This window comes from Salmo salar, chromosome ssa17 (genome assembly GCF_905237065.1).
Source record: "Salmo salar chromosome ssa17, Ssal_v3.1, whole genome shotgun sequence".
Lineage (NCBI taxonomy): Eukaryota > Metazoa > Chordata > Actinopteri > Salmoniformes > Salmonidae > Salmo > Salmo salar.
This window is the reverse complement of record NC_059458.1, coordinates 68,242,226-68,269,816: the sequence shown is the minus strand read 5'-3', so window position 1 is coordinate 68,269,816 and position 27,591 is coordinate 68,242,226. Positions and strand designations below refer to the sequence as shown.

Sequence of the window (27,591 nt, the reverse complement as noted above, 5' to 3'; positions counted from 1 at the left end):
CTCCATGTCCACCCAAATTGGCCTATTAGAGTTCTCCGTAAAGAGAGAGCCTATTTGGGCAGCTACAAAGGCTTCTTGATATAATTGCATGTCAGGGAGCTTTAATCCTCCCTTCTCAGTCATTTCCTGTAATCTCGCTAGTTTCATCCTGGCCCTTTTACCGGCCCAAACAAACTCGTTAATAATTTTCTTTATGGATATAAAGGTATAGACATGTATGGACAGTGGTAACATGCTAATGACCATCTTTATAACCTGTATCCTACACCATAATAAGATTTGTAGCTTATCCCAGCTCTTAAACTGGAGTTGAATTTTGTGCAGTAGTTGGTCAAGGTTTTCAGAAATCATCTTCTCTAGACCAGGATTTAAAGCGATCCCCAGGTACCTCAAGTTTTTAAGGACCCATTGAAACCTCCAGCTGAGGAAGTCATTTCTCAGACATGTTTCGATAGCGGCATTACTTCAGATTTGGTCCAGTTTACTTTATAGCCTGATGTCTCTGAAAATGCATTTGTTAACTCCAGTAAAGGCGATATGTTGAGTTGTAAGCCTGCCATTATTAGTTCTCTCTACCTCCCATATTAACCCCCTTTATTGACTGATGCAGCCTAATGGCTTCGGCTAATGGTTCTAATGCTATAATAAATAGGAGGGGCGAGAGACAGTCACCTTGTTTCGTGCCTCGTCCTACTGAAAATGGGGATGATCGTAGTCTGTTAGTGACTACTTTGGATTTGGGGTCGTTGTACATAAGTTTAATACAATTCTGAAAGCCCTGTCCAAATCCAAATGTATTTATAGTATAATGCAGGTAGTCCCAGCCCACCCTATCAAAGGCTTTCTCTGCGTCTAGGGATAAGGCTACCACTAAAGTATCCAGATCTTTTGCCTTCCAGATGACATGCAATAGGTGTCTAAGATTGTCAGATGAAGTTCTGTCTTTCACAAATTTCAATATTTCTGGGCTTTGCTGCTCTGCAAACCTTTTGTAGAAATCACTGGGTATCCCATCCAACCCTGTGGGTGCTTGTCTTATAGTTTCGGTCAATTCCTCCAAAGTAATTGGACGGTCGATCCAGTTCCTGTCTTCTTCTTTTAGTTTAGGAAGGTTCAGATTCTGAAAGAATGCCTCTGCTTTGTGCATATCTAAAGGACTGTCTGAAGTACAAAGTTCCTGATAGAAGACTCAAATTATATTGTTTATTTCTTCATGATTGGTAATCAGCTTGCCTGTCTTTTTTCTGATTCCACCTATTTGCCGATCTGTTTCTCTAGATTTCGATTGACTGGCCAACGGTTTTCCTGCCTTTCCCCCTGATTCATACCATCTCTGCTTCAGCCTGTACAGGGAATATTTAGCTATTTTACTGAATAAAGTATCCAGCTCGTATTTGGATTTCGTCAAGTTTACCAGAGAAATGTTGTTAGGATTGGACCAATATTCCCTCTCCAGAGTTTTGAGCTCTGTTTCAAGTTTAACAATTTTCTGTTTCTTGTTTCTTTATAGTAACTGATCATTGTATTATTACTCCATGTATGTATGCTTTAAAAGATTCCCAGACATGTACCTGTTCGCATAAACACTCAGTGAGAATGTTACTCACAACATAGGAAGTTCTCCTATCAGCTTAGACAAAAATGGTGGTCCATCCGTGATGAGCCACTGCCGCCATGCGGATCTTCCATAGCCTACCACACTACTCAGATTGTTCGACCTAGTTAACCTCTCTGGTATCATTGGGACGCTAGCATCCCACCTCGACACCAGCCAGTGAAATTGCAGGGCGCCAAATTCAAACAACAGAAATCCCATAATTAAAATTCAAACATACAAGTATTATACACCATTTTAAAGATAAACTTCTTGTTAATCCAACCACAGTGTCCGATTTCAAAAAGGCTTTACGGCAGAAGCACACCATGCGATTATGTTAGGACAGCGCCTAGCCACAAGAAACCATACAGACATTTTCCAGCCAAGGAGAGGACTCACAAAAGTCAGAAATAGCAATTAAATTAATCACTTACCTTTTGATGATCTTCATCTGGTGGCACTCCCAGGACTCCATGTTACACAATAAATGTTAGTTTTGTTCGATAATGTCCCTCTTTATGTCCAACAACCTCCACTTTGTTGGTGCATTTAGTTCAGTAATCCAAAGGCACAAAGCACGCTCTCAACATCCAAACGAAAAGTCAAAAAAATACAATAAAAGTTAGAAGAAGCATGTCAAACGATGTTTAAAATCAATCCTCAGGTTTTTGTCATAAATAATCAATAATATTTCAACCGGACAAAAGCTTCTTCAATAGAAAAGGTGAAACAAGAAAGGCGCGCTCCCGATCACGTGCTGGACTCATGTCTGGAAATGTCCACTGTTCACTCATTGAAAGTGCTGTATCTCCCTAATTTTTCAGAGTAAAAGCCTGAAACAATGCCTTAAGACTGGCCACATGTAGAAGAAGCCATAGAGATCGTGAACTGGGTCCTAAGTCTTTGTATGGTGGATAGGCTTTCAATGGAAAAACAGCTTTTCAAAATAATAGTACTTCCTGGATGGATTTTCCTCAGGTTTACGCCTGTCATATCAGTTCTGTTATACTCACAGGCATTATTTTAATAGTTTTGGAAACGTTAGAGTGTTTTCTATCCAAATCTACCAATTATATGCATATCCTTGCTTCTGGGCCTGAGTAGCAGGCAGTTTAATTTGGGCACGCTTTTCATCCAAAATTCCGAATGCTGCCCCCTACCCTAGTGAACTTAACCTCCGCGACACTCTTCTTTGCCTCCTTTGGGTCTGTAAAACGACTTAGTGGTCCTCTCACAGTAACCCAGAACACGGCAGGGTAGTGCAAGGAGCATTTCAGGCCCCATTTCATGCACATGTCTCTCACCTCTATGAATGCATTTCTTTTGTCCTGGACCTCCTTGGAAAAGTCAGGGAAAACTCTACCTTTTTGTCCCTTTCCAGTGAAAACTCCTAAGTTATTTTGCTCTGAGCCGGACCTTCTCCCTGTCGGTGAATGGTAAGGATTTCACCAGGATAGGCCGGGGGTCGCGTGGGGCTGGTCCTGGGCGCAGTGTTGTGTTTTCCCAATGGTCATGTTGTTAACATCCTCCGGTGTGTCCTCAACTAGATTGCGTAAAATGTCTTTCATACAATCCACCGTATTTATGTGGATTTCGGTAACCTCTCTGATCCGAAGTGTGTTTCTCTGACTAACTTTCCTGGTATTGAAGTCGTTCCTCCAGTTTTTCGATGACAATCTCAATTTCTTTCAACAGTGTGGTTTAGGCAGGTGTTCTTGTCCTCCAATGTTGATATCCTATCTTCGGCATTTGTAACTTGGTTGTGGAGAGTTTCCACTTTTGTCTTCAGTGCGCTCACTGCATGTTTTATTTCAGCCACATCCTTGCCCTCTTTTGCAATTTTCTCTTCGATATTTCTGGTCATTTTGCAAATCTACTTTAGAACTGCGTCACCAGGCTGTTCTTCTCCACCATTTTTGTTGCTAGCAGCAGCTGCATGTAGAGGCAACATTTTCGCGTTTTTTGTCAAGTGTCTGCTTTTGTGTGTTTCTATGTCGTTTTCCCATGTAACCGATGTCTTGGACAAGTAGTTAACAAAATGTGTAACTAGGCGTTGAATAATCGGGTTGGAGCCTCTTTAGTTAACTGCTGCTCTTCACAACATTGTCGCGGGAAGTCGACAGGTAGGCTATATTAAGTACAGGCTATATGTAGCAAAGCAACTCCCTCTTCCTCGCTAATCCAATCTCACTTTTTCTCAATGCCCATTTAAAGGCAAATTTAAAAGCCCTAATGCAATTTCTCTGACTATCCTCTCACTTCACTGTTTGTGACTTGCAATTGAAGAAGAGTGGGAGAGAAGGGGAGGTAGAGGGATGTAGGTGGAAGGAAGAGGGGGAAGTAGAGAGGGATGTAGGGGGGAGGAAGAGGAGAGGACCAAGTGATGTAGAGAGGGAGAGGTAGATGGAGAGATTGAAAGAAGAGGGCAAGGAGAGATGGAGAAAGTGATGAAAAGAAAGAGTGGGTGGGAGGGAATTAAAGATTTAGAGGGGAAGGGAGTGAGAGAGAGGGAATGATAGAGGGAGAGAGAGAGATTGTCTGAGTGTTTTCATCACAGGGGTGACGTTGTGTCTGCTTGCATAAAACATGGAGCTGTCTAAACCACAGTGCTCAGTAGCACATATGCTCTGGCCACAGGTGATTTGTAGAGCAGCTATTCCAGGGCACCTGTGTGTGCGCATGTGTGTGTAAACGACTGTGTACGTTTGTGTGTGAGGGAGGATTGGGCAGATGCGACGGGGGACAGGCCGTATTTCATCCGGCGTATCGCTCACCGGGATCACCGATTTTTTAAAACGTTACATCTTATGCGCGTGGCTAGCCAGCACTACTGAGCAGAGCTGTTTGTGTGTGTCCATACGGGGCTGGGGGAGGGGTCTGGCCCCATAGGGTAGCCCAGTGTTTCCACCTGCCTCAGCTAATCAAAAGCTTGGTGATTAGTTGATACGTTTAATTGAAACAGTTGTGTTAGTTTGGATTTGATCCACATTGAAAAACACAGATCCAGGTTTTATTGTCCCTATGGAGCCCCTGTGTCTGTCCCATCCTCACCATCTGTCCTAGAGAGAAAGGTTTTATTGTCCCTATGGAGCCCCTGTGTCTGTCCCATCCTCACCATCTGTCCTAGAGAGAAAGGTTTTATTGTCCCTATGGAGCCCCTGTGTCTGTCCCATCCTCACCATCTGTCCTAGAGAGAAAGGTTTTATTGTCCCTATGGAGCCCCTGTGTCTGTCCCATCCTCACCATCTGTCCTAGAGAGAAAGGTTTTATTGTCCCTATGGAGCCCCTGTGTCTGTCCCATCCTCACCATCTGTCCTAGAGAGAAAGGTTTTATTGTCCCTATGGAGCCCCTGTGTCTGTCCCATCCTCACCATCTGTCCTAGAGAGAAAGGTTTTATTGTCCCTATGGAGCCCCTGTGTCTGTCCCATCCTCACCATCTGTCCTAGAGAGAAAGGTTTTATTGTCCCTATGGAGCCCCTGTGTCTGTCCCATCCTCACCATCTGTCCTAGAGAGAAAGGTTTTATTGTCCCTATGGTGCCCCTGTGTCTGTCCCATCCTCACCATCTGTCCTAGAGAGAAAGGTTTTATTGTCCCTATGGAGCCCCTGTGTCTGTCCCATCCTCACCATCTGTCCTAGAGAGAAAGGTTTTATTGTCCCTATGGAGCCCCTGTGTCTGTCCCATCCTCACCATCTGTCCTAGAGAGAAAGGTTTTATTGTCCCTATGGAGCCCCTGTGTCTGTCCCATCCTCACCATCTGTCCTAGAGAGAAAGGTTTTATTGTCCCTATGGAGCCCCTGTGTCTGTCCCATCCTCACCATCTGTCCTAGAGAGAAAGGTTTTATTGTCCCTATGGAGCCCCTGTGTCTGTCCCATCCTCAACATCTGTCCTAGAGAGAAAGGTTTTATTGTCCCTATGGAGCCCCTGTGTCTGTCCCATCCTCACCATCTGTCCTAGAGAGAAAGACATCCCTTAGTGAAAGCAGTTTACTTTAAGCTTGGCTTCTCCACCCCTCTCTGTCTTATACAATACTGGCCCAGCCACTCACTCGGTCAATCCCAGGCCAAAACATGGCTAAAAATACTGGGGATGCTGCTGGACTGAAATGACTTTTCCTTCCTCCTTGGAGCCGGGACGGAACGCACACTGGGCAATTTAAATGCTAATCTAGGGACTATTTACTGGCTATTAAGAGGTAATTGAGTCTTCAGCCTCTGTGGCTCTCGCCATGCTGCGGGTTCAACAGAAAATATGTTTTCGTTTTGTTAGAGGGGTGAGATGAGAATTGTCGGTGTGTGTGTGTGTGTGTGTGTGTGTGTGTGTGTGTGTGTGTGTGTGTGTGTGTGTGTGTGTGTGTGTGTGTGGGAAGTTTTGCTAACACAGCATTGCCAGGAAATGTGTGTGCGTGTGTGTGTGCGCGATGGTTAGTCAGTCAGTGCCAAAATGAGGACCCAATCATCACAAACTTGATCCCCGGTCCACCTTTTCCTCTCTCTCTTCTCTAGTCCAATCAGTTCGGATGTGGTTAGCATACAGACCAATCAGGATTGGCGGGAGCCTCCAGATTACTAGAAGATGACTCTGAGACTTTTTGGACGGGAGGCTGATGTTGCTTTGTTAGCACAGTGTTGTTGGGTGTAGCGCCCAATGCAACAGGGTGGAGAGAGGATAGTGGAGAGAGGATACACCTCACCACTCAGCATACAGAGTCTAGCCTAGCCTAGCGCACACCTCACCACTCAGCATACAGAGTCTAGCCTAGCCTAGCACACACCTCACCACTCAGCATACAGAGTCTAGCCTAGCCTAGCGCACACCTCACCACTCAGCATACAGAGTCTAGTCTAGCCTAGCACACACCTCACACCTCACCACTCAGCATACAGAGTCTAGTCTAGCCTAGCACACACACCTCACCACTCAGCATACAGAGTCTAGCCTAGCCTAGCGCACACCTCACCACTCAGCATACAGAGTCTAGCCTAGCCTAGTCTAGCACACACCTCACCACTCAGCATACAGAGTCTAGCCTAGCCTAGCGCACACCTCACCACTCAGCATACAGAGTCTAGCCTAGCCTAGCGCACACCTCACCACTCAGCATACAGAGTCTAGTCTAGCCTAGCACACACACCTCACCACTCAGCATACAGAGTCTAGCCTAGCCTAGCACACACCGCACCTCACCACTCAGCGTACAGTCTAGCCTAGCACACACCACACCACTCAGCATACAGTCTAGCCTAGCCTAGCCTAGCACACACCTCAACACTCAGCATACAGAGTCTAGCCTAGCCTAGCACACACCTCACCACTCAGCATACAGTCTAGTCTAGCCTAGCACACACCTCACCACTCAGCATACAGAGCCTAGCCTAGCACACACCACACCTCACCACTCAGCGTACAGAGTCTAGCCTAGCCTAGCACACACCACACCTCACCACTCAGCGTACAGAGTCTAGCCTAGCACACACCACACCTCACCACTCAGCATACAGTCTAGCCTAGCACACACCACACCTCACCACTTAGCATAGTCTAGCCTAGCCCATGCCTAGCGCACACCACACCTCACCACTCAGCATAGCCTAGCCTAGCGCACACCACACCTCACCACTCAACATACAGAGAATAGCCTAGCCTAGCGCACACCACACCTCACCACTCAGCATACATAGTGTAGCCTAGCCTAGCACACACCACACCACATCTCAACACCACACCACATCTCAACACCACACCACATCTCAACACCACACCACATCTCTACACCACACCACATCTCTACACCACACTACATCTCTACACCACACCACATCTCTACACCACACCACATCTCTTCACCGCGCCGCCCCTCACCTCACCGCCTCGCCCCTCACCTCACCGCGCCGCCCCTCACCACACCGCGCCGCCCCTCACCGCGCCGACCCGCCCCTCACCACACCGCACCGCCCCTCACCACAGCGCCGACCCGCACCGCCCCTCACCACACCGCACCGCCCCTCACCACACCGCGCTGCCCCTCACCGCGCCGACCCGCACCGCGCCGACCCGCCCTGCACCGCACCGCCCCTCACCACACCACACTGCCCCTCACCTTACCACCCCTACTTGCTCACACATTCTCTTTCAAACACACACACATTCTCTTTCAAACACACACGCTCAGCCAACTCTGAGTGCAAGAGATAAGCATGCATCGCCTCACAGCTTTCCTATAGGAAGCCACCCTATAGCCCTCCTGCCCTCCATCCCTCCCATCCTCCCCCTGGCTCTTCTTTTAATCCACTACCCAGTGAAAAGACCCACTTCAGTTAATAGTCATGAATAGCAAGGTCAGCGCCAGGGGACGGCCAAACAAAGGATGAAGCTGCCGCCGTTGAAGCACAGCAATGCTCAGCTCCACTAATCTCTAGTGCCACTTCACCTGTCATGGTGGCCTCGTTGTTTTGTAACTGTCCTAACGCTGGGTCGTTACGGGGTTGAAATAAATGTCAAGGGGCAACTTCAACTTGTTGGACCGTAACATTCTAACTGGTCTAAATGTTGTCTAACCTCATAGTTATTTTTATTGGCTGTTTTGCTGACCCTTGACACTTGTTCTGTTTCTCATTGGCCAGGTATCGAGTGTCCGCGCGGCTCCAGGAACATGCCCGGCGGCATGCAGGTGGCTGAGCCCTTCAGCGACGAGGCCATGGCCTTCACCAAGGAGCTGGTACTGCAGAGAGAGGTAAGCGCAACATTCATTTTGGCTCCAATTTCTTTGATTTCAGTGGTTTTACTTGCGACAGCATGTTTGGCTGGTTTTGAGGTCGGACATATTGGATCACATTCGACCTCCAATTTCATTTTGTCTCCTGGCTTTCTTGAGTGTGGTTTTTGATGACTCTGTGTGTTTGTAAATTCACTCTGCACTGCCAGAGTGTGCTCTGGGCGTTCGTAAATTCAGACCGTCCGTTCGTAAATTCAGAACGTTTGTTTCTCTGAGGGTTCAGTGAACACACTGGACGTAGGTTTGAGTAGGGTTGATCCGAGCGTTCTGACCTCACAACGGCAGTCAAGCATCCAAGCTAATGTTGGCTAGCTTGCTAGATACTTCTGGACACAAATGAGAGAACACCTCACTCACCTCATTTGACTCGCCCTAGCAGAGCTGGTTGGCTGTTTTCATGTTATCTAGAGCGTTGGTGACTCTAACTGTGCTGCTGGCAACAATTTAATTATGCTTTTTTGCCGACGTTTACTGACACCGGCCATATTCAACGGGTGTTTAACGTTTGTAAATTCATCAGTTATTCTGCGCTTTAGCACACTCGGACGAGTGCTCTGAAATCGGAGTTGATAACCAGAGTGAATTTACGAACGCACCCTCTGAGTTGCGTGGAAGTTCGACAATTTCATCATGTTTGACCTCCATTTATGTTCGTCTATGGAACTCTGGTGCCTAGTTTCCCTTGGTGAATGCCATTCTAAATTGACGATAGGAGTTGTTTGTGTTAACTGTGAACCGATGCCTAGTCTTCCCTCCCCTTCCCCTCATGTCCTTCTGTCATACATCCTTTTCTGTCGGGCCGTGGAGAGACGATTAGGGCCTCCACTCCATCACTTGACCAAATCCATAGAACTTCTCAGTTGAATAATGGTAGAGCAGAAAGAAGGGGGAGGAGGCGATAATTTAGCCACCTCAAAACCACCCTGTTATGCCCCACTCTCTCTGAAACCCAAAACCTTTCATTGGCCGACTTCCCAGCCCCTTTTCATACTCTCTGGCAAATGTGGCCTTGTCGCACCCTCCCTCCAGATACTCCCTTTTACAAACTGATTGAAAGTTAGTTTTGTATCTCCCCACTAATAATTAAGGGTATATTTTGGCATGGGTAAGCTGATCCTAGATTCAAAGTTTATTGACATGTTAAACAGAAAGCTGCTGAATTAACTGGAGCCCATTGAAGCTAGCTCTGAATCCAAGGACAGCTAGCCTACTGTAACTCTCCTCTCCGTTGGACTCTGTTGAAGGGCTCTGCGGGGGCATGCGTATCCCATGCTCCTTTGAAATGTGGCTTTGAGGCCAAATGTTTTGGCTGGTGTGGAGCTAGAAGGCTAGCCTGTGTAGAATGAGCTGAGCTAGCCAGATTGCTGCACTAGATTTTCAACTGAAAAGCTTTGGAAGTGGAATTGAGGTTAACGGGGAGTATTAGTGATGGGGGCACAGTCGGACTCGGACCGCTCTGGCTGACAGGGACACACACATGCATAACACCCACACATTCATACACACACACACAATGTTATACTCAACACAATATAATAATAAGTAATATATGCCATTTAGCTTTTATTCAAAGCGACTTAGAAAATAAACCGTAAAAAAAAAAAATGTATACTTTATTTAACTAGGCAAGTCAGGTAAGAACAATTTCTTATTTACAATGACGGCCTACCAAATGGCCTCCTACGGGGGCCTGGGATTAAAAAAAAAAATAAAAATATAGGATAAAACACACATCACAACAAGAGAGACACAACACTACATAGAGACCTAAGACAACATAACAAGAAGGTAGAGACAACAATACATCACACAAAGCAGCCACAACTGTCAGTAAGAGTGTCCATGATTGAGTCTTTGAATGAAGATATTGAGATAAAACTGTCCAGTTTGAGTGTTTATTGCAGCTCGTTCCAGTCGCTAGCTGCAGCGAACTGAAAAGAGGAGCGACCCAGGGATGTGTGTAATTTGGGGACCTTTAACAGAATGTGACTGACAGAACGGGTGTTGTATTTGGAGAATGAGGGCTGCAGTAGATATCTCAGATAGGGGGGAGTGAGGCCTAAGATGGTTTTATAAATAAGCATCAACCAGTGGGTCTTGCGACAGGTATACAGAGATGACCAGTTTACAGAGGAGTATAGAGGGCAGTGATGTGTCCTATAAGGAGCATACGTGGCGAATCTGATGGCCGGATGGTAAAGAACATCTAGCCGCTCGAGAGCACCCTTACCTGCCGATCTATAAATTATGTCTCCATAATCTAGCATGGGTAAGATGGTCATCTGAATCAGGGTTAGTTTGGCAGCTGGGTTGAAAGAGGAGCGATTACAATAGAGGAAACCAAGTCTAGATTTATGTTGTTGTTGTAAATTGAGAAGAGCGTGGGGCCTAGGATTGAGCCTTGGGGTACTCCCTTGGTGACAGGCAGTGGCTGAGACAGCAGATTTTCTTACTTTATACACTGCACTCTTTGAGAGAGGTAGTCAGCAAACCAGGCCAAAGACCCCTCAGAGACAACAATACTCCTTAGCCGGCCCACGCAAATGGAATGGTCTACCGTATCAAAAGTTTTGGCCAAGTCAATAAAAATAGCAGCACAATATTGCTTTGACTCAAGGGCAATATTGACATCATTCAGGACCTTTAAGGTTGCAGTGACACATCCATAACCTGAGCGGAAACCAGATTGCATACCCGAGAGAATACTGTAGACATCAAGAAAGCCAGTCAGTTGATTATTGACAAGTTTTTCCAACACTTTTTATAAACAGGGCAAAATAAAAATAGGCCTATCACTGTTAGGATCAGCTTGATCTCCCCCTTTAAATAAAGGACGAACTGTGGCTGCCTTCCAAGCAATGGGAACCTCCCCAGAAAGGAGAGACAGGCTTGGCGATGATGGTGGCGGCAACCTTAAAGAAAAAGGGTCTAAACCATCTGACCCAGATGTTTTTTTTGGTGTCAAGTTTAAGGAGCTCCTTTAGCATCTCAGACTCAGTGACTGCCTGCAGGGAGAAACTTTGTAGCGGGGCAGGGGGAAAAGAAGGAGAAGCATCGGGGATAGTCGCATTAGAAGGGGTGGGAGATGAGGAAATGTTGGACAGGCAAGGAGGCATGGTGGAGTCAAATAGGAATCCTGACTTAATGAAGTGGTGATTAAAGAGCTCAGCCATGTGCTTCTTGTCAGTAACAACCACATCAACGTTAAGAGACATGGGCAGCTGTGAGGAGGAGGGTTTATTCTCCAGGTCTTTAACCGTTTTCCAGTACTTCTTGTGGTTAAACCCATAGAGAGGGAACTGCTCCTTAAAGTAACTTTGGCCTTCCGGATTGCCTGAGTACACGTTTGTCATTTGCCTGAACGATAGCCAGTCAGCCTGAGTATGCGTGTGCCAAGCCTTTCGCCAAATGCATTTCTTGAGGTGGAGTAACTCTGCAAGATCACGGTCAAACCAGGGGCTGAACCTGTTTTTAATTCTCATTATCTTTATGGGCGCGTGTTCGTTAACAATACCACTGAAAATATCAAAAAGAAGGTCCAAGCGACTTCAACAGAGGGGATCAAGCTGATTCTATACCAATTTACAGAGGACAGGTCATGAAGGAAGGCTTGCTCATTAAAGTTTTTCAGCAAGCGTCTATGACAAATCAGGACATGTTGTTTCACTGAGCAGCCATTACGAACACAGGCTGTAAAACAGTGATCACTAAGGTCATTACAGAAAACACCAGACTGATACCTATCAGGATTATTTGTGAGGATAACATCAAGGAGAGTAGCCTTTTCTGAGTATTTGGTGTCATACCTTGTGGGATTGGTAATAATCTGAGCAATATTTTGGGAGTCCCACTGCTTTAGGACCTGGTCAGGTGGTTTAAGCATGTCCCAGTTTAGGTCACCTAGGAGGACAAATTCAGACTTAGTGGAAAGGGCCAGGAGAGAGCTTAGAGCAGGTAGGGTACAGGCCGGTGCTGATGGAGGACGATAACACCCTGCAACAGTCATCAAAGAGCTATTTGAAAGTTTAATGCTTAAAACCAGCAAATCAAATTGTTTGGAGACAACCAAGCACTGAAGGTGATCCTTGGTAAAGATTGCCACTCCACCACCTTTGGAAGATCTGTCTTGCCGAAAAAGGTTATAACCAGAAAGGTTAACATTAGTATTCAAAACTCTTCCTTAACCACGTCTCAGTAATGACCAACACATCTGGATCGGAGCTGTGAACCCACACTTTCAGTTGATCCATTTTAGGTAATAAGCTTCTAGTGTTAACGTGCAGAAAACCCAGGCTTTTACGAGAGCAGAAATCAGTGAAGCAGATATCAGAGCACAAGTCAGAATTGCAGCTAGCAACAATAGGTGGGCCGGGGTGTACATGAACATCAAGGCACGGCATAGGACAGGGAGAGCTCTGCATTGTGGATTTATGACATCTGAATGTGCATCAGATGGCAACAAGATCATATTGTACAGCAATTTCATCAGGTAACATGAATATAAAGCCGGCGAGAGGTGGTTAGGATGGGAGGCCAAAAGTCTGTGTAACCAATAGAGAGTCAGAGTCCCGAGTGTGGGAACAAACAGTCTGTCCCACAGGTGGGTAAAGAAAGTTTGTAGTCAACAAAATATCCAGGAGTCATGAGGCAAATAGCAAAATGCACAAGAAATTAAAATATATATATATATATATATATATATAACGACTTGGGGCTAGCCATTGTTAGTTCAGAGTCACTCACCCCAACAGTGTGTGTGTGCTGGAGGCGAGCGAAAGCTCGGGAGAGAGGGGTGAGTGTGGTGGAGGTACCTGTACCAGACAGGGGGAGACAGGCCAGGGCAGACGGTGAACAGAGAGGCGGGAGTGTGGTGGAGGTACCTGTACCAGACAGGGGGAGACAGGCCAGGGCAGACGGTGAACAGAGAGGCGGGAGTGTGGTGGAGGTACCTGTACCAGACAGGGGGAGACAGGCCAGGGCAGACAGTGAACAGAGAGGGGGAGTGTGGTGGAGGTACCTGTACCAGACAGGGGGAGACAGGCCAGGGCAGACGGTGAACAGAGAGGGGTGAGTGTGGTGGAGGTACCTGTACCAGACAGGGGGAGACAGGCCAGGGCAGACGGTGAACAGAGAGGGGGAGTGTGGTGGGGGTACCTGTACCAGACAGGGGGAGACAGGCCAGGGCAGACGGTGAACAGAGAGGGGGGAGTGTGGTGGAGGTACCTGTACCAGACAAGGGGAGACAGGCCAGGGCAGACGGTGAACAGAGAGGGGTGAGTGTGGTGGGGGTACCTGTACCAGACAGGGGGAGACAGGCCAGGGCAGACGGTGAACAGAGAGGGGTGAGTGTGGTGGAGGTACCTGTACCAGACAGGGGGAGACAGGCCAGGGCAGACGGTGAACAGAGAGGGGGAGTGTGGTGGAGGTACCTGTACCAGACAGGGGGAGACAGGCCAGGGCAGACGGTGAACAGAGAGGGGTGAGTGTGGTGGGGTACCTGTACCAGACAGGGGGAGACAGGCCAGGGCAGACGGTGAACAGAGAGGGGGAGTGTGGTGGAGGTACCTGTACCAGACAGGGGGAGACAGGCCAGGGCAGGCGGTGAACAGAGAGGGGGGAGTGTGGTGGAGGTACCTGTACCAGACAGGGGGAGACAGGCCAGGGCAGACGGTGAACAGAGAGGGGTGAGTGTGGTGGGGGTACCTGTACCAGACAGGGGGAGACAGGCCAGGGCAGACGGTGAACAGAGAGGGGGGAGTGTGGTGGGGGTACCTGTACCAGACAGGGGGAGACAGGCCAGGGCAGACGGTGAACAGATCTCCAGGTGGAATCCAAGCAGCAGTGCAGCAGGCAGTGGGAGTAGGTGTCACCCACTGGGGAGATGCTGTTATTTCTGGTGCCAGGTTTCTAGTACAAAATGCCAGTGAATGGTCTTTGAACAGCAGGATGTGTGAATACATTTTACGTATTGGTGGCCCCGGGAATCGAACCCATAACCCTGGCGGTGCAAGCACCATCCTCCACCAAGGGAGTCATGCATGACCACAGTCATACCCACGTTAGCTCGGTCACGCACACCCTCGGAAACCCAAAATTGTCTTCCTTCTCTCACACGACATGCAAGTCCCTCTTGCCCTCTCTCGTCTGTGTGAGTTAGCATGCTTAGGAGAGACTACTGCTGCTGCCTTAACCTACTGGCTGTGGCAATGCACTCTTAACACTGCCCAAGCTAATTGTACAGAGGGAGAGAGGGATGGATGGAGAAAGAGAGGGATGGGGAAGAGAGAGGGAGGTAAAGGGAGGGAGTAGGGTCAGGGAGAGATTGAGAGGGAAAGAGAGAGTGGGGAGAAAAATCCTGTTATCACACTCTTTCCATCTCTCCATTCCCCAGGTTGAAAATGAGGGCCTTAGTCGAAGTGGCCCGATTACATTTTTTCCCGCCCCAATCCCCCCAGTGTCACTGCGTTTTAAAACTGCCGCTCCGCTCCAATCCCCCAGTGTCACTGCGTTTTAAAACTGCCGCTCCGCTCCAATCCCCCCAGTGTCACTGCGTTTTAAAACTGCCGCTCCGCTCCAATCCCCCCAGTGTCACTGCGTTTTAAAACTGCCGCTCCGCTCCAATCCCCCCAGTGTCACTGCGTTTTAAAACTGCCGCTCCGCTCCAATCCCCCAGTGTCACTGCGTTTTAAAACTGCCGCTCCGCTCCAATCCCCCAGTGTCACTGCGTTTTAAAACTGCCGCTCCGCCCCAATCCCCCAGTGTCACTGCGTTTTAAAACTGCCGCTCCGCCCCAATCCCCCCAGTGTCACTGCGTTTTAAAACTGCCGCTCCGCTCCAATCCCCCCAGTGTCACTGCGTTTTAAAACTGCCGCTCCGCTCCAATCCCCCCAGTGTCACTGCGTTTTAAAACTGCAGCTCCGCTCCAATGGATGCGAATGGAGCCCAGGTGAATTCATTTTAGGACGTTTTCTGACTGAGTGCAGATTTCTTTTTCATTTAGTGAATGATGTTTGATTGAAGCTGCTCTCCAAGTGGTCAATTCTTCTGTGAATGGGGTTTCATTTTAGTTCAGAGGGAATTCTCCGTAGGCATTTCCACCGATGTGTTTGTATTTTTCGGAATCAGACTGTCAATACCAGTAATTTGAAGTCTTAGCAGGGCTATTCGACTTCAAGGCCTCGCTGTGCCGAACCGACGCCACGTCAACTATCGTTCCCTCTCCTCTGCCCCTTCTCTTACTTCTCCCTCCTTCTTTCGCCTCCTCTCTCCCCCTTTCCTCCTTTGAGGAATTCTGTGTTAGTGCAGGCTTGATGGGTCGGCTGGTATGTTGGGGTGTCATCACTCTTCAATGTTCTCTCTCTAAAGCGCGATGGCGACGGCGTCTTCATTTCTCTGGATGCAAATGCGCATAATTAAAGTGGCGCGTGTTGAGAGGAGCAGCCATGATTTCTGCCACTATTTTTAAATCTCTCTCTTCCTCTCTACATCTTGGTGTCTACCACTCTCTCTCTCGCTCTCCCTCCGCCTTTCTTTTTTCTCTTTCTGTCTCTCTCTCTCCTGCCTCTTGCTCTCTATGTCTTGGTGTCTCTCTCTCTCTCCACCTTTTTTCTTTCTGTCTCTTGCTCTCTGTCTTTATCTCTATCTCTCCCTCCCTCTCCCATCTCTTTGTGTGCAGTCTTAATCTCTGACTGACAATCGCTCCCTCTTCCCATGCGTACTTGTTTTAAAATAGCTTGGCAGTATTTCAGGGCAAAGGCATTTAGAAACAGCCCAAATAAGTTCCTCTTTTGAAGTTTCCTCCTAGAACCCATACGTCTCCTGAGGTATATCGTCGGCAAACATTTTTACATGTTCATTTTCCATCTTTCTCTATTTCAAGCCAAGGGGGGTTTTTGTTCATGAAATGTTTGTGTGTGGTAATAGATATGAATTGTATTGAGTGCAGAGTTTTTGCGTGGAGAGGAACAGGGGAGTGGGGAAACCATGGATCAGAGGTATCGGAAACGGAAGGAAAAGGAAGATGTAGAAGTGATATGCTGTAGGGCCTGACTGCAACAGAGTATTCTCTGCTCCATCACGACTGTCTGTGATAGACAGAATGAGAGAGAGCAATAAAAGACTGAGGGAAGTGGGATTTAAAGAGGGCTGGTCTGCCTCCCACGCGTGGCTCTGACCTTGTATGCTGGTCCCACGGAGGTCCCCCTCTGCCCACCACCATGTCACAGCTTTAATCACCAAATACCAACGCTGCCAGTTCACTTAGTGAGACAGTCCGACAGAGATGGACACACTCATTGGCCTCTGACCTTTCTCAGTCTATCCATCCCTCTCTTATTCTTTCTCTCTTTGTCTTTTCGAATTCAAATTTGGTCTTTCATTCACTTGATCGATTCCCTCCACATGCTATTTCTTTCTTTCTCTGTTCTTCTCGCTCTCTACCTCTCTCTACCTCTCTCTACCTCTCCTCTCTCCTCCTCTCTCCTCCTCTCTCCTCCTCTCTCCTCCTCTCTTTACCTCTCTTTACCTCTCTTTACCTCTCTTTACCTCTCTTTACCTCTCTTTACCTCTCTTTACCTCTCTTTACCTCTCTTTACCTCTCTTTACCTCTCTTTACCTCTCTTTACCTCTCTCCTCCTCTCTCCTCTCTCCTCTCCCCTCCTCTCCCCTCCTCTCCCCTCCTCTCCCCTCCTCTCCCCTCCTCTCTCCTCCTCTCTCTACCTCTCTCCTCCTCTCTACCTCTCTCCTCCTCTCTGCCTCTGTCCGCTCTCCTTCTCTCTTTGCCTCTCTCCTTCTCTCTCCTTCTCTCTCCTTCTCTCTCTGCCTCTCTCCTTCTCTCTCTGCCTCTCTCTGCCTCTCTCTGCCTCTCTCTGCCTCTCTCTGCCTCTCTCTGCCTCTCTCCGCCTCTCGCCTCCTCTCTCTACCTCTCTACCTCTCTCCTTTTCTCTCTACCTCTCTCCTCCTCTCTCCTCCTCTCTCCTCCTCTCTTTACCTCTCTCCTCCTCTCTCCTCCTCTCTCTACCTCTCTCCTCTCTACCTCTCTCCTCTTCTCTGCCTCTCTTGGCCTTTCTCCTTCTCTCTCCTTCTCTCTCCTTCTCTCTCCTTCTCTCTCCTTCTCTCTCCTTCTCTCTCTGCCTCTCTCTGCCTCTCTCTGCCTCTCTCTGCCTCTCTCTGCCTCTCTCTACCTCTCTCTACCTCTCTCCTTTTCTCTCTACCTCTCTCCTTTTCTCTCTACCGCTCTCCTTTTCTTTCTACCTCTCTCCTTTTCTTTCTACCTCTCTCCTCCTCTCTCTACCTCTCTCCTCCTCTCCTCCTCTCCTCCTCTCTACCTCTCTCCACCTCTCCACCTCTCTACCTCTCTACCTCTCTCTACCTCTCTCTACCTCTCTCCTCCTCTCTCTACCTATTTCCTCCTCTCTCTACCTCTCTCCTCTCTCTGCCTTTCTCCTCCTCTCTCCTTCTCTCTGCCTCTCTCCTTCTCGCTCCTTCTCTCCTTCTCTCTCCTTCTCTCTCCTCCTCTCTCTACCTCTCCTCCTCTCTCTTCCTCTCCTCCTCTCTCTTCCTCTCTCCACCTCTCTCCTTTTCTCTCTACCTCTCTCCTCCTCTCTCCTCCTCTCTCTACCTCTCTCCTCTCTTTACCTCTCTTTACCTCTCTCCTCCTCTCTCTACCTCTCTCTACCTCTCTCTACCTCTCTCCTCCTCTCTCTACCTCTCTCCTCCTCTCTCTACCTCTCTCCTCCTCTCTCTACCTCTCTCCTCCTCTCTGCCTCTCTCCTTCTCTCTCCTTCTCTCTCTGCCTCTCTCTGCCTCTCTCTGCCTCTCTCTGCCTCTCTCTGCCTCTCTCTGCCTCTCTCTGCCTTTCTCCTCCTCTCTCTACCTCTCTCCTTTTCTCTCTACCTCTCTCCTTTTCTCTCTACCTCTCTCCTCCTCTCTACCTCTCTCCTCTCTCCTCCTCTCTCCTCCTCTCTCTACCTTTCTCCTCCTCTCTCTACCTCTCTCCTTCTCTCTGCCTCTCTCCTTCTCTCTGCCTCTGTCCTTCTCGCTCCTTCTCTCTCCTTTTCTCTCCTCCTCTCTACCTCTCCTCCTCTCTCTACCTCTCCTCCTCTCTCTACCTCTCTCCTTCTCTCTACCTCTCTCCTTCTCTCTACCTCTCCTTCTCTCTACCTCTCTCCTTCTCTCTACCTCTCTCCTTCTCTCTCTACCTCTCTCCTTCTCTCTCTACCTCTCTCCTTCTCTCTCTACCTCTCTCCTCTCCTCCTCTCTCTACCTCTCTCCTCCTCTCTCTACCTCTCTCCTCCTCTCTCTACCTCTCTCCTCCTCTCTCTACCTCTCTCCTCCTCTCTCTACCTCTCTCCTCCTCTCTCTACCTCTCTCCTCCTCTCTCTACCTCTCTCCTCCTCTCTCTGCCTCTCTCCTCCTCTCTCTGCCTCTCTCCTTCTCTCTCTGCCTCTCTCCTTCTCTCTCTGCCTCTCTCCTCCTCTCTCTGCCTCTCTCCTCCTCTCTCTACCTCTCTCCTCCTCTCTCTACCTCTCTCCTCCTCTCGCTACCTCTCTCCTCCTCTCTCTACCTCTCTCCTCCTCTCTGCCTCTCTCCTTCTCTCTCTGCCTCTCTCCTTCTCTCTCTGCCTCTCTCCTTCTCTCTCCTTCTCTCTCCTTCTCTCTCCTTCTCTCTCCTTCTCTCTCCTTCTCTCTCCTTCTCTCTCCTTCTCTCTCTGCCTCTCTCTGCCTCTCTCTGCCTCTCTCTGCCTCTCTCTGCCTCTCTCTGCCTCTCTCTGCCTCTCTCTGCCTCTCTCTGCCTCTCTCCGCCTTTCTCCTCCTCTCTCTACCTCTCTCCTTTTCTCTCTACCTCTCTCCTTTTCTCTCTACCTCTCTCCTCCTCTCTACCTCTCTCCTCTCTCCTCCTCTCTCTACCTTTCTCCTCCTCTCTCTACCTCTCTCCTCCTCTCTCTACCTCTCTCCTTCTCTCTCCTTTTCTCTCCTCCTCTCTACCTCTCCTCCTCTCTCTACCTCTCCTCCTCTCTCTACCTCTCTCCTTCTCTCTACCTCTCTCCTTCTCTCTACCTCTCTCCTTCTCTCTACCTCTCTCCTTCTCTCTCTACCTCTCTCCTTCTCTCTCTACCTCTCTCCTTCTCTCTCTACCTCTCTCTCTCCTCCTCTCTCTACCTCTCTCCTCCTCTCTCTACCTCTCTCCTCCTCTCTCTACCTCTCTCCTCCTCTCTCTACCTCTCTCCTCCTCTCTCTACCTCTCTCCTCCTCTCTCTGCCTCTCTCCTTCTCTCTCTGCCTCTCTCCTTCTCTCTCTGCCTCTCTCCTCCTCTCTCTGCCTCTCTCCTCCTCTCTCTACCTCTCTCCTCCTCTCTCTACCTCTCTCCTCCTCTCTCTACCTCTCTCCTCCTCTCTGCCTCTCTCCTTCTCTCTCTGCCTCTCTCCTTCTCTCTCTGCCTCTCTCCTTCTCTCTCCTTCTCTCTCCTTCTCTCTCCTTCTCTCTCCTTCTCTCTCCTTCTCTCTCTGCCTCTCTCTGCCTCTCTCTGCCTCTCTCTGCTTCTCTCCGCCTTTCTCCTCCTCTCTCTACCTCTCTCCTTTTCTCTCTACCTCTCTCCTTTTCTCTCTACCTCTCTCCTCCTCTCTACCTCTCTCCTCTCTCCTCCTCTCTCTACCTTTCTCCTCCTCTCTCTACCTCTCTCCTTCTCTCTGCCTCTCTCCTTCTCTCTGCCTCTGTCCTTCTCGCTCCTTCTCTCTCCTTTTCTCTCCTCCTCTCTACCTCTCCTCCTCTCTCTACCTCTCTCCTTCTCTCTACCTCTCTCCTTCTCTCTACCTCTCTCTCTCTCTACCTCTCTCCTTCTCTCTCTACCTCTCTCCTTCTCTCTCTACCTCTCTCATCTCCTCCTCTCTCTACCTCTCTCCTCCTCTCTCTACCTCTCTCCTCCTCTCTCTACCTCTCTCCTCCTCTCTCTACCTCTCTCCTCTCTCTACCTCTCTCCTCCTCTCTCTACCTCTCTCTTCCTCTCTCTACCTCTCTCTGCCTCTCTCCTTCTCTCTCTACCTCTCTCCTCCTCTCTTTGCCTCTCTCCTCCTCTTTGCCTCTCTCCTCCTCTCTACCTCTCTCCTCCTCTCTCATCCTATGCCTCTCTCCTCCTCTCTACCTCGCTCCTCCTCTCTACCTCGCTCCTCCTCTCTACCTCTCTCCTCCTCTCTACCTCTCTCCTCCTCTCTTTGCCTCTCTCCTCCTCTCTCCTCCTCTCTTTGCCTCTCGTTGCCTCTCTCCTTCTCTCTGCCTCTCTCCTCCTCTCTCTGCCTCTCTCCTCCTCTCTCTGCCTCTCTCCTCCTCTCTCTGCCTCTCTCCTCCTCTCTCTGCCTCTCTCCTTCTCTCTCTGCCTCTCTCCTTCTCTCTCTGCCTCTCTCCTTCTCTCTCTGCCTCTCTCCTTCTCTCTCTCCTCCTCTCTCTGCCTCTCTGCCTCTCTCTGCCTCTCTGCCTCTCTCTGCCTCTCTGCCCCTCTCCTTCTCTCTCTGCCTCTCCTCCTCCTCCTCTATGCCTCTCTCCTCCTCCTCTATGCCTCTCTCCTTCTCTCTCTGTCTCTCTCTGCCTCTCTCCTTCTCTCTCTGTCTCTCTCCTTCTCTCTCCTCCTCTCTCTGCCTCTCTCCTCCTCTCTCTGCCTCTCTCCTCCTCTCTACCTCTCTCCTTCTCTTTGTCTCTCTCCCCATGTACAGTGTCTTCAAAGTATTCACACCCCTTGACCTTTCTTTCTCTGTTCTTCTCTCTCTCTACCTCGGTCCTCCTGTCTGTGCCTCTCTCCTTCTCTCTGCCTCTCTCCTTCTCTCTGCCTCTCTCCTTCTCTCTGCCTCTCTCCTTCTCTCTCTGCCTCTCCTCCTCCTCTATGCCTCTCTCCTTCTCTCTCCTTCTCTCTCCTTCTCTCTTCTTCTCTCTGCCTCTCTCCTTCTCTCTTTTGTCTCTCCTTCTCTCTGCCTCTCTCCTTCTCTCTGCCTCTCTCCTTCTCTCTGCCTCTCTCCTCCTATCTCTCCTTTTCTCTGCCTCTCTCCCCATGTACAGTGTCTTCAAAGTATTCACATCCCTTGACTTTTTCCACGTTTTGATGTTACAGCCTGAATTTAAAATGGATTACATGGAGATGTTACTGATCTACACACAATAGCCCAGAATGTCAAAGTGGAATGATGTTTTTGGAAATGTTTACAAATTAATAAAAAATGAAAAGCTGAAATATCTTGAGCCAACAAGTTATTCAACCATTTTGTTATGGTACGCGTAAATAAGTTCAGGAGTAGAAATGTGCTTAACAAGTCACATAAGTTGCATGGACTCACTGTGTGCAATAATAGTGTTTAACATGATTTTTAAATGACTACCCCATCTTTGTACCCCACACATACAATTATCTGTAAGGTCCCTCAATCGAGCAGTGAATTTCGCACACAGATTCAACCACAAAGACCAGGGAGGTTTTCCAATGAATCACAAAGAATGGCACCTATTAGTAGATGCAGACATTGAATATCCCTTTGAGCATGGTGAAGTTATTAATTACACTTTGGATGGTGTATCAATACACTCATTCAGGAAACAGGCACCCTTCCTAACTCAGTGGCCAGTGAGGAAGAAAACTGCTCAGGGATTTCTCCACAACTAGCATAAATTACAGCGTGAAAAGAAGGAAGCCTGTACAGAATATAAATATCCTGATGGTATTAAAGTAATACTGCAAAAAATGTGGGGAAAAATGTACTTTTTGTCATGAATACAAAGCATTATGCTTGGGGCAAATCCAACACATCACTGGAGTACCACTCTTCATATTATCAAGCATGATGGTGGCTGGATCATGTTTTGGGTATGCTTGTCATCGGCAAGGACTAGGGAGTTGTTGTTGATAAAAAATAAACGAAATAGAGCTAAGCACAGGCAAAATTCTAGAGGAAAACGTGGTTCAGTCTGCTTTCCAACAGACACTGGGAGACAAATTCACTAAAACACAAGGCCAAACTGGAGTTGCTTACCAAGATGACATTGCATGTTCCCGAGTGGCCTAGTTACAGTTTTGACTTAAATTGGCTTGAAAATCTATGGCAAGACTTAAATGGCTGTCTAGCAATGATCAACGACCAACTTCAGAGTTTGAAGAATTTAAAGAATAATGGGCAGAAATAGCTCTTAGAGACATCATTTTTACCTTATAATATTTCTTCCACTGACATTACAGTATTTTGTGTAGATCGTTGTCAAAAAATGACAATGAAATCCATTTTAATCCCACTTTGTAACAACAAAATGTGGTCAAAGTCAAGGTGTGTGAAGGCACTGTATGTGTGGACAGTTGATTTATCACTGCAGTATCTAGTAGGCTATACGGTATCAGAGCTGAGTGAACTCATCCCAGACACATCAGGTCACTCTGTCTCTCCCTCGTACCTCAATGGCCCTTCCTGTTCTCACGTCCACCATTGGTCAGTGACAGCGCTGTACCCAGTCATGTGTTAAAGTTAGATGGCCAGCGCCCCCTGTTCCCAGGCTGGCACGGGGTTGGCAGCACATCCCGACAGGACAGGTGGTGGGCGGGAGTGGGGGGCAATGACTCATGTGGCCCGCACAGCGACATTCAGTCAGTCAGTCAGTCAGTCAGTCACCACAGATTACAGGGCACAGACTCCCTCGCTGCTCAAGAAGCTTTAATGCTGATGTCTGTGATTGGGCCCCCACAGAGTGTCGGTGGGTTTGTGGGTGTCTGTGATTGGGCCCCCCACAGAGTGTCGGTGGGTTTGTGGGTGTCTGTGATTGGCCCCCCACAGAGTGTCGGTGGGTTTGTGGGTGTCTGTGATTTGGCCCCCCCACAGAGTGTCGGTGGGTTTGTGGGTGTCTGTGATTGGCCCCCCACAGAGTGTCGGTGGGTTTGTGGGTGCCTGTGATTGGGCCCCCACAGAGTGTCGGTGGGTTTGTGGGTGTCTGTGATTGTGTTCCCCACAGAGTGTCGGTGGGTTTGTGGGTGTCTGTGATTGGCCCCCCACAGAGTGTCGGTGGGTTTGTGGGTGTCTGTGATTGGCCCCCCACAGAGTGTCGGTGGGTTTGTGGGTGTCTGTGATTGGCCCCCCACAGAGTGTCGGTGGGTTTGTGGGTGTCTGTGATTGTGTCCCCTACAGAGTGTCGGTGGGTTTGTGGGTGTCTGTGATTGGCCCCCCACAGAGTGTCGGTGGGTTTGTGGGTGTCTGTGATTGTGCCCCCCACAGAGTGTCGGTGGGTTTGTGGGTGTCTGTGATTGTGTCCCCCACAGAGTGTCGGTGGGTTTGTGGGTGTCTGTGATTGTGTCCCCTACAGAGTGTCGGTGGGTTTGTGGGTGTCTGTGATTGGCCCCCCACAGAGTGTCGGTGGGTTTGTGGGTGTCTGTGATTGTGTTCCCTACAGAGTGTCGGTGGGTTTGTGGGTGTCTGTGATTGGCCCCCCACAGAGTGTCGGTGGGTTTGTGGGTGTCTGTGATTGGCCCCCCACAGAGTGTCGGTGGGTTTGTGGGTGTCTGTGATTGGCCCCCCACAGAGTGTCGGTGGGTTTGTGGGTGTCTGTGATTGGCCCCCCACAGAGTGTCGGTGGGTTTGTGGGTGTCTGTGATTGGCCCCCCACAGAGTGTCGGTGGGTTTGTGGGTGTCTGTGATTGGCCCCCCACAGAGTGTCGGTGGGTTTGTGGGTGTTTTAGTGTGTGTCTGATGAGTTGAATCAGGTGTTTTAGTGTGCTGCTGGGGGGGAAAGCCTGTCCACCCTTTCTGTGGAAGTTTGAAAGAAATGGCAGTATTGGAAATGGTACCTTTACCTGCAGCATTATGAAACACCTGCCTAACCCTATCATTTATCCAAGCCAGCCACAGCAGGTTGGTGGCACCTTCACTGGGGAGGATGAGCTCATGGTAATGACTGGAGTGGCATCAAACACATCCAACACGTTTTCCAGGTGTTTGATGCCATTCCATTGAATCTGTTCCGGACATTATTATGAGTCGTCCTCCCCTCAGCAGCCTACTGTGAAGCCAGCCTGTATGAGAATCACCCACTATATGCATTTGGAGGTGGCTAGGCCTGTTTAACATTCTCCTGCTCACACAGTTATGGGTGAGAAAGTGCATCCTTCATGTGTTTTGAGCCCTTTAATGTCTATTTTGCCTCTCACTCTAAGACCATATTGGATTTCTCCTTCGTCTGGCGCTTTGCATTGATTTCCGTTCACGTCTGAATTATTTGGCGTGAGTCAGATTACACAAGTGCCGCGCTTCCATCTCTCATCTCTCTCTCCTCCTCCCGTCTCCCTCTCTCTATCTAGCGCTTTCCGTCTCTGTGTGTACAGTCACGTGTTCATTTGTATGCACAGTCAGGTCTCGGTGAGCTGACATGCTTGTGCCGATATACAGTGCTTTCAGAAATTATTCAGACCCCTCAACTTTTTCCACATTTTGTTACGTTACAGCCTTATTCTAAAATGGATTAAATAGTCCCCCCCATCAATCTATACACAATACCCCATAATGACAAAGATAAAACCGTTTTTTAGACATTTTTGCAAATGTATTAAAAATAAATATCACATTTACATAAGTATTTAGACCCTTTACTCAGTACTTTGTTGAAGCACCTTTGGCAGCGATTACAGCCTCGAGTCTTCTTGGGTATGATGCTACAAGCTTGGCACATGTGTATTTGGGGAGTTTCTCCCATTCTTCTCTGCAGATCGTCTCAAGCTCTGTCAGGTTGCATGGGGAGCGTCGCTGCACAGCTATTTTCAGGTCTCTCCAGAGATGTTAGATCGGGTTCAAGTCTGGGCTCTGGCTGGGCCACTCAAGGACATTCAGAGACTTGTCCCGAAGCCACGTTGTCTTGGCTGTGTGCTTAGGGTCATTGTCCTGTTGGAAGGTAAACCTTCGCCCCCGTCTGAAGTCCTAAGCGCTCTGGAGTAGGTTTTCATCAAGGAGCTCTCCGTACTTTGCTCCGTTCATCTTGGCCCGATCATGACTAGACTAGTCTTCCAGTCCCTGCCGCTGAAAAACATCCCCAAAGCATGATGCTGCCACCTCCATGCTTCACCGTAGGGATGGTGCCAGGTTTCCTCCAGACGTGACGCTTGGCATTCAGGTCAAAGAGTTCTATCTTGGTTTCATCAGACCAGAGAATCTTGTTTCTCATGATCTGAGAGTCCTTTAGGTGCCTTTTGGCAAACTCCAAGTGGGCTGTCATGTGCCTTTTACTGAGGAGTGGCTTCCGTCTGGTCACTCTACCATAAAGGCCTGATTGGTGGAGTGCTGCAGAGATGGTTTTCCTTCTGGAAGGTTCTCCCTTTTCCACAGAGGAACTCTGGAGTGCTGTCAGAGTGACCGTCGAGTTCTTGGTCACCTCCCTGACCATGGCCGTTCTCCCCCATTTTGCCGGGCGGCCAGCTCTAGGAAGAGTCTTGGGGGTTCCAAGCTTCTTCCATTTAATAATGATGGAGGCCACTGAGTTCTTTGGGACCTTGGGGACTCCAATGAAGTTGTAGAAACATCTCAAGGATGATCAATGGAAACAGGATGCATCTGAGCTCAATTTCGAATCTCATAGCAAAGGGTCTGAATACTTAATAATGCTATTTCTCTTTTTTATTTGTAGTACATTTGCAAAAATGTCAAACCTGTTTTCACTATGTCAGTATGGGGTATTGTGTGTAGATTGCTGAGTTACTTTTTTAATTTAATCCATTGCTGTAACGTAAACAAATGTGAAAAAAGTCGAGCTCTGAATATGTTCTGTAGGCACTGTAGCGAAAGTGTGTGTAGTTAAATAATAGATGGTGTGTTTTATAGGCCAGACAGACTTGGGGACACTGAGAATTCTCCCCCTGGGGACAGTTTGTTTGTAGGGTCTTTAAAACATTAAACCACCAATACTATTCTCAATATCATTTCCTTATATGATTTATATTACATGTCTTCCGTCCACTAGTTTTATTCATAACTGTTTTACTTTAGTAGTATTTACATGCATCTCATGCCAATATGGTTTATTGAATTAAATTCAGGCACTGGAACATTGCCTCTGCACTAGGCGACAACCTAACCATGAACGCATCCGGTCCCCTGCACTGACCTAGTGCCAGTGTGTGAGAGATGGCGTTATCCGTGGCCCTCTTTAATAGTAGTGAAGAATGTCCCCCATAAACTCCTCTATGCCACGGCAGAGAGAGATGGAGGGAACGAGAGAGAGAGGGATGTGCTTTATCATCCCCAGATGTTTATGAGCGTGACCTTGTGTGTGTGAAAGAAAATGCTGATAAGCTCTGGCTAACAACTTCACCATCCATTCTGATGAGCCCCACGGTACCCCGTACACCCTGGTTCTCTGAAGGCACCACACAACACACACACACACACACACACATACACAACACACCACCCACAAAACAACACACACACACACACATACACACACATACACACACACACACATACACACACACATACACATACACACACACACACATACACATACACACACAAAGTCACCTATGGGCTTGAGAATGTAAAATGTATGCTCTCATGCCTGTAAGTCGCTTTGGATAAAAGCTTCTGCTAAATGGCATATATTATATTATTATACTGTATATACATTAGATGGAAGTGGAGCAGCCATTTTGATCGTGATAGATCAGGGGTGTGTGTGTTGCGTGCTGGTTGACGTGAATAGACAGCCTATAATTAGCTACATTAGCTCTGCTCTATGACCTTTCATGAGGCATGATGTGTTATGACTGGTCACGCTGTTCTTACCTCCACACACACACACACACACACACACACACAGTGGTGGGACAGAGAGTGTGTGTGTGTCCCTATCCCCTACTGTGAGTCTGGGCCCGGCGGGCGGTGCTGTTATGCTGAAGGGACTAGCTGTAGCTGAATCATCTTAATATGTCTTACCCTTCATGTCAAGGGCACTGCACCATGAAAGACCTCAGTGACGTGAATAATACATGTTCTGTGGTGCAGGTAGATCTCTCTATCGCTCTCTGCTTCTCTCTGTCGCTCTCTGCTTCTCTCTGTCGCTCTCTGCTTCTCTCTCTGCTTCTCTCTCTGCTTCTCTCTGTCGCTCTCTGCTTCTCTCTGTCGCTCTGTCGCTCTCTGCTTCTCTCTGTCGCTCTCTGCTTCTCTCTGTCGCTCTCTGCTTCTCTCTGTCGCTCTCTGCTTCTCTCTGTCGCTCTCT

General features: G+C 48.5%; 1 protein-coding gene across 1 annotated transcript in view; it reads left to right on the top strand.

Moving 5' to 3' along the window:
* LOC106609571 (staphylococcal nuclease domain-containing protein 1) overlaps nucleotides 1–27,591 on the top strand; it is a 341,791-nt gene that overhangs the window by 97,768 nt on the left and 216,432 nt on the right. Inside the window, exon 16 of the mRNA XM_045700024.1 lies at nucleotides 8,223–8,332. Coding sequence (XP_045555980.1) covers nucleotides 8,223–8,332 — 110 coding nt within the window. The remainder of the gene's footprint in view (nucleotides 1–8,222; nucleotides 8,333–27,591) is intronic.